Source organism: Saccostrea cucullata, unplaced genomic scaffold (assembly GCF_032062105.1).
Source record: "Saccostrea cucullata isolate Sc308-1 unplaced genomic scaffold, CSIRO_AGI_Scuc_v1 ctg9061, whole genome shotgun sequence".
NCBI lineage: Eukaryota > Metazoa > Mollusca > Bivalvia > Ostreida > Ostreidae > Saccostrea > Saccostrea cuccullata.
This window is the reverse complement of record NW_026929001.1, coordinates 29,621-35,792: the sequence shown is the minus strand read 5'-3', so window position 1 is coordinate 35,792 and position 6,172 is coordinate 29,621. Positions and strand designations below refer to the sequence as shown.

Below are 6,172 nucleotides of genomic sequence, written 5' to 3'. Positions count from 1 at the left end.
TTAATTTAAATATTTAGCTTACAAATAAATCACTGTACAGTTAATTTCTACAGATATATTTTACAATCACATTTCAATTAATGTAATGATACAATATTACAACTTTAAAATATACAAAAGGTAACATATGCTTATTACCTATCTATGGGACAAGGCCCATTCCATAAAACACCAAAAACAACTGGATGCTTCAGCTTACATATCTAATAAGAAATACTCTCATCTGTACTATATATAATACAATACTCATGATTCAAATAAATATATTCTCTGAGATGATAAACTGAAGATTAAGCTTTAATTTATATTTTAAACTTTCACTCTTCTTACAAACAGTGATATTAGCTAAATATAAATATTATAAAGATATAGAATGTTAATAAAGTAGATACTTACTTCCAGGTCTGGTCTAAAGGTCTCAAGTCTTCCAAAGTCATAAAATTCTTTGTCTAAATAATTCTGTAAAGTTTAACAATGCCAACCTGGCCAAAACCTCTGAGTTGTCTGACTAAAGCATCTGAGAACTACTCAGAACCACAACCAATAAAAAGACAGAACCCCAAGAGAATGACCTTGAACTTTATCGCTCACAAGTATTTGTAAAGGGGTGGATCTAAGTTTTATATTAAACTCAATTTCATTTACCCGGTATATCAATAATACCCCTATTTATTCCATATTGTATGTTTTATAATATATACAATTAAAAACACACTGCTACATATTAATTCTAAGGTTATAAGAATTAGCCGTGGCTTTATATCCAAGGGTTCTTCTGAACATTTCTTATAAAATAATGAAGTTATAATTATGGCGTTTGAACCCTAGTTACGTCCTGTATTTGAACAGTTTGAAGTTTTTTCAAACCAAAGGAACTGTGTAGGAAGTCTTGAAGAAAGCCCTGTAGTTCATACTGCTTTAAAATTACCTCCTCTGATCAGAAACTTCCCTGGGTATGTTAGCTAAAACAGTGTTATAGGTCTGATTATTTAATATGCATAATTTTTATGCGCCCGAATTTTTTCGGGGTGCATATTGTTTTTGTCCTGTCTGTTTGTCTGTTTGTCTGTTTATCTGTTTGTCTGTTTGTCTGTCTGTCTGTTGTCAACTTTAACCTTCGCCAAAACTTTTGAACCGTAAGAGATAGAGACTTCATATTTGGTGTGCATACTCCTCTAATAAAGTTCTTTCAAATGACATCAAGGTCAATGACCATATGACCTTGACTGTGACCTATATGCTAAAAATAACTTTTTCCACTTTTTGCCATAACTTTTGAACCATAGGAGATAGGGACTTCATATTTAGTATGCATACTCCTCTAATAAAGTCCTTTCAAATGACATCAAGGTCAATGACCTTGTGACCTTGTCTGTGACCTATATGCTAAAAATAGCTTTTTCAACTGTTTGTCATAACTTTTGAACCATAAGAGATAGAAACTTCATATTTAGTATGCATACTCCACTAATAAAGTTCCTTCAGTTGACATCAAAGTCAATGACCTTGTGACCTTGACTGTGACCTACGGTATATGCTAAAAATAGCTTTTTCCACTTTTTGCCATAACTTTTGAACCATAGGAGATAGGGACTTTATATTTAGTATGCATACTCCACTAATAAAGTTCTTTCAAACAACACCAAGGTCAATGACCATGTGACCTTGACTGTGACCTATATGCTAAAAATAGCTTTTTCCACTTTTTGCCATAGCTTTTGAACCATAAGAGATAGAGACTTCATATTTAGTATGCATACCCCACTAATAAAGTTCTTACAAACAACACCAAGGTCAATGACCTTGTGACCTTGACTGTGACCTATATGCTAAAAATAGCTTTTTCGAACTTTGTTGACGCCGGGCGCATAGTGTTTCAAAAACACATCTTGTTTTATTTTGTTTTTTCCCTCACTTTGTTCATTTCTTTTCTTCTTGAAGAGACTTTGTGATTATGCCATGTATAATATTTTTGTCTCATTTCTTTCTAGCTGCAGTGTTGTGGACTGAACTCTAGCAGTGATTTCTGTAATCTAGTTTCCTGCTCTTCACCTCCATACACATGTTGTCACACACTCTACCAAACTCAGAATAGCCAAATATACTCCGATACTAATTGCTATTTTGAACAAACGGTAAAATTCTTTTAACATTCGTTAAACTTTCAATCACCTTCCAGGTTTAGTTCTCTTCTTTCCTGGACATCTCTTTGTTGAATGTCATACCTTTAAAGTTTAAATTAACCAGAAAAGTCATTAAGTAAATTTACACAGACTTAAATCTATTTAAGTAGTCGCAATTCTCTCATTAAAATGAATACTAGTGACAGAAAGGCTAATAGATTTTCAATGTATTCTTTAGATGATTTTTCGCCATAATTATAAATCAAATATATTATGTCTGTTTTGCAAAGCAAGCAAAAATAAATACACACTGGGAGATCTGACACAATTGTGAAATTGTGTAAGATATGAAAATCAACACAAAATTAAAAAATACCTCTTTTATATGACCTTAAACAAATAATATAGATATATGTTTGTTATTGTAGGGTTGCCTGGATAAAATACCTACTGTTTTGGGGTTTTATACCACCGGCTTTTTTATTGCCATTTCCATTTCAATTCTTTTTGGGGTAAGTGATTTTAACTTTTAAATCATGAAGTTAAAAGCGTTACTACGACTTAATATTTTGTAATTACCTGTTATATTTCAGGGTTTATCTGTTTTGTTCACAATTTTCCAAATAAGTTCTTTGCCTTCAAAAGATGTTCATGACAAAAACATTCTAAAGAACGATTCCCCTGAGACACCCAGGGATGAGGAAAACAAAGGCATCTGCAAACGATGTTTTCAGTATTGCACAAGGTAAGTTAATTACATTAATTAATTAAGTTAATTGTGTGCGTACACAGAAATATTACAGAAAAGTTCATCCTTCCTTGGAATAAAATTTCATTTAAATTAAGCTTTTTTTTAACTTTTTTTTAAATGCTGGGACACACTGTCCAAATCTTAGGACGCTTCTAGTTACGGTCTTACTTCGAACACATGGTTTTACGATGCAATATTTAACGCAAAGAAAGCAATTAAATAATTATAGGTTCTTTTATTTTAATAAATTGCAAAGTTTAGAAATTGAGGAAGATCACCCAAGACCTTATTAAGAAATCAACTGATTTTTCCACGTTACGAAGATACGATGCATGTAATAAGTAGTGTATAGAAAAAAATACATAGAGAGAAGCTGTCGCTTGTACCATAAGAAAAAAAAAAGAAAACAGACGTTATTAAATTACTAATTAACTACATGGAAGATATTGGAAAGATTGAAATGCATTTTCAGTGATATTTTAGAGTATTAAATATAACTACTCTATTTATCATTTCTACGCGTGCGTGCTAGTCATTTCTAAGCTAGATCTATAACTCTTCGTCATCTTCATATTAAATTTCGATTTATTTTCCTAAATTATAAACAGTCTTGCTATAGTCTTATCAAATCTTGCCACATCTACTGCGTATGTAAATTTCTCTAGTATTCAAGTTGCTGGACACCAAAATATAAAAGGTACGAACACATTTGTAGAACTCTCGCCATGTTTTTATGCATTAATTATCAACGCCATTTCATTGACTTTTTTTTATTTGACATATGTCCCATTTTAAGACGGAAGATCACCACTATCAAAAACTACGAATTGAAACTTTTCTTTTTTAGCGATTTCCCATGCTTGATTCTGATGATTGCTGCAGTTCTGTCTGTTGTTAGTACATCTTTTACTTCGTTCGAACATATGAAATTGAATTGTAAAAAAGACTTTCCATATTCCAGTGTATATTATAATACAAGTACATGTAATTTACATTTTTTTTCAGCTATTCGGTGGTGTTTTCATAATGGAGGGGATATTCCTCAGCTATGATAAAGTTTTTAACCATGATATCATTGATGATGTAATATTCAGCAACCTATCATTTGACGGACTGAACTTCTATCATATCAGAACATCATTGTGTGCCTACATGTTTTCTTGTGGAATAATTCTTATCATTTTTTGTGGAATTGGGATGTTCACACTCAGGAAAAATTCAAAATGCTTGCACGTCACAGTAAGTTAAGAGTTTTATTTATTTATTGTTGATATTGAAAGCCTATTGAAATTGCTGTTCTGAAATAAAAAAAATACAGCCAGTGATTAAACATATTTATGTTATGGTACATGATCTACCAGTAATATGGTCGTGCTATTTTTTTGGCCAAAAATGTACTTTGCATAGATAATTGTATAAGTTTACAAGTGAAAAAAGATACATGTATCACCTATAGTCACAAATTCAGTTCCCAGTCCATTAGAACCAAATTTCTTATTAAATATGCTTTTTTGATATTGCAGCAAGCAATCCTTGTCGGTATTGTTTTAGCTTTGATGATCATTGGTACTGGTCTGTGGGGGAAAATAAAAGACACGGTATTCGGCTTCAGTCATATATATTATTTAAATGCTTATGATAGGTTTTATGTTAACATTTCTTTTTACTGAATTCTTCTAAATTACAGATTAGTTATAGAATGGAAGATGAGATGAAATTGTTCCTCGAGAACCATAAATACAACCCGCACTTATCGTATGTGTATTCATACAGCTCCTATGGAGCTTGGAGCAACCTGTTTGCTGTGGTATCTATAATTTACATACAATAATTATACAGTGATTGGCTAAGTATCGAATAGATTTATTTTATGTATTTTTTAAAGTTAAAAATGTGATAAGCAAAGAAGTCAGCACACATTTATTTTGAGTCGCAATTTACTTCTGTCCTCAAGAAGAATGGACACTAAGAACGAAATTTTGGTCGCCCTCCCATCAGCGTTCATACTGTTACAATTTCTACTTCCAGGCGGAATGTTGTGGGGTGGCTGATCATGAAGGTAGTGAATTGGCTTCTTATCTGTCTGGTAATGATGAGATACCTATTTTCTGCTGTAAAGAAAATCCGTTAACGGAACCGTATAGAACCAATAACGATGATTGCACAGATTTAGTAGATCTGGACATGTCCTTTAACACGGTGAGTAGACATTAAAATGATGAAACTAAATTTGATATTTGTAAATAAGTTATAACTTTTCAAATGCAAACTAAACTATCGGCGGGAACAGAATGTTTGTGTTCTGTGTAGTATTACAACTTTGTTCGGAAAAAAAATTTAAAGTAAGTATTTTGGGCTATATTTGAAGTACTAGTACAAACAGTTGATTTATTCTCATTAGTCCTGTAAAGATGCCCTGCTGACAAGACTAGATGCCTACAGCAATACCTTCTTCTCCTGTAGTGGATTGACAATATTTCTCTTGGTATGTATCAGCTATCCTTTTATGAAAAGTATCCGTAATTACTGATAAATATCCTTGTGAAATGTCAATTGAGAGGGTTTGTTTTAAGCAGTCTTTGTTTGAAGTAATCTCTCTACTTACATCAACCCTCAGTGAAATTTTATTTTAATAATGAATACATTTAACTCTGAGATTTATTTTCCTACAGATTGTTCAACTAGGTCTCATCATATATAGGATAACAAAACTTCAATTTGTCCCTCTTCAGTCAGACAAGTACTTTAATCTGTTTAAAACTAAAAGAGGATGGAGGTATGAGACTTTTTTTATGTATGTGGTAATATCTTCACAACTATGTAATGTATTGAAATGCATTTAGACTTTCCTATTTCATTTGATATCTAGCAGGCAGACTGATTGTATGGTTTTATTAAATACTTATATTTTACTAAAAAATTGAAATCCATAGGTCGAGCTTTAGGATGAGGCTTCGTTAAACATACTGAAATTAAAAAAATTAAAAATTAATGATCAAAATCTTTCTTAAGAACATATTTTTCAACTATATGTATTACACATTAACTGTACTTTTCTTTGAGAAGTGATTTAGCATTTTAACGTTTATTTTGAAGGGAAATTTTGATTCTAGAATGGAGGACTTTATTCAGTTTCCTTTCAACGGTAAGTCACCAGTAGAAGTACATGTAGCTGCAAAACTGTAGCTCTCTGCTTGAGAAAATTTGGACAGATAAAGTAAAAAGCTACAAATCCAAGCTTAGAAATCTTTTTTTCACCGCCGCTTTTTTTTGTAGCTCTCTTTTGGTATTATTTCTT

General features: G+C 31.7%; 1 protein-coding gene across 1 annotated transcript in view; it reads left to right on the top strand.

The window, feature by feature from the left end:
- Positions 1-1,991: 1,991 nt before the first annotated feature.
- LOC134279544 (uncharacterized) overlaps positions 1,992-6,172 on the top strand; it is a gene marked incomplete at both ends in the record, with an annotated part of 30,929 nt that continues 26,748 nt past the window's right edge. Inside the window, 11 exons of the mRNA XM_062761949.1 lie at positions 1,992-2,135; positions 2,552-2,635; positions 2,717-2,868; positions 3,722-3,767; positions 3,880-4,113; positions 4,398-4,472; positions 4,562-4,681; positions 4,903-5,073; positions 5,276-5,359; positions 5,547-5,650; positions 5,971-6,019. Coding sequence (XP_062617933.1) covers positions 1,992-2,135; positions 2,552-2,635; positions 2,717-2,868; positions 3,722-3,767; positions 3,880-4,113; positions 4,398-4,472; positions 4,562-4,681; positions 4,903-5,073; positions 5,276-5,359; positions 5,547-5,650; positions 5,971-6,019 — 1,263 coding nt within the window. The remainder of the gene's footprint in view (positions 2,136-2,551; positions 2,636-2,716; positions 2,869-3,721; positions 3,768-3,879; positions 4,114-4,397; positions 4,473-4,561; positions 4,682-4,902; positions 5,074-5,275; positions 5,360-5,546; positions 5,651-5,970; positions 6,020-6,172) is intronic.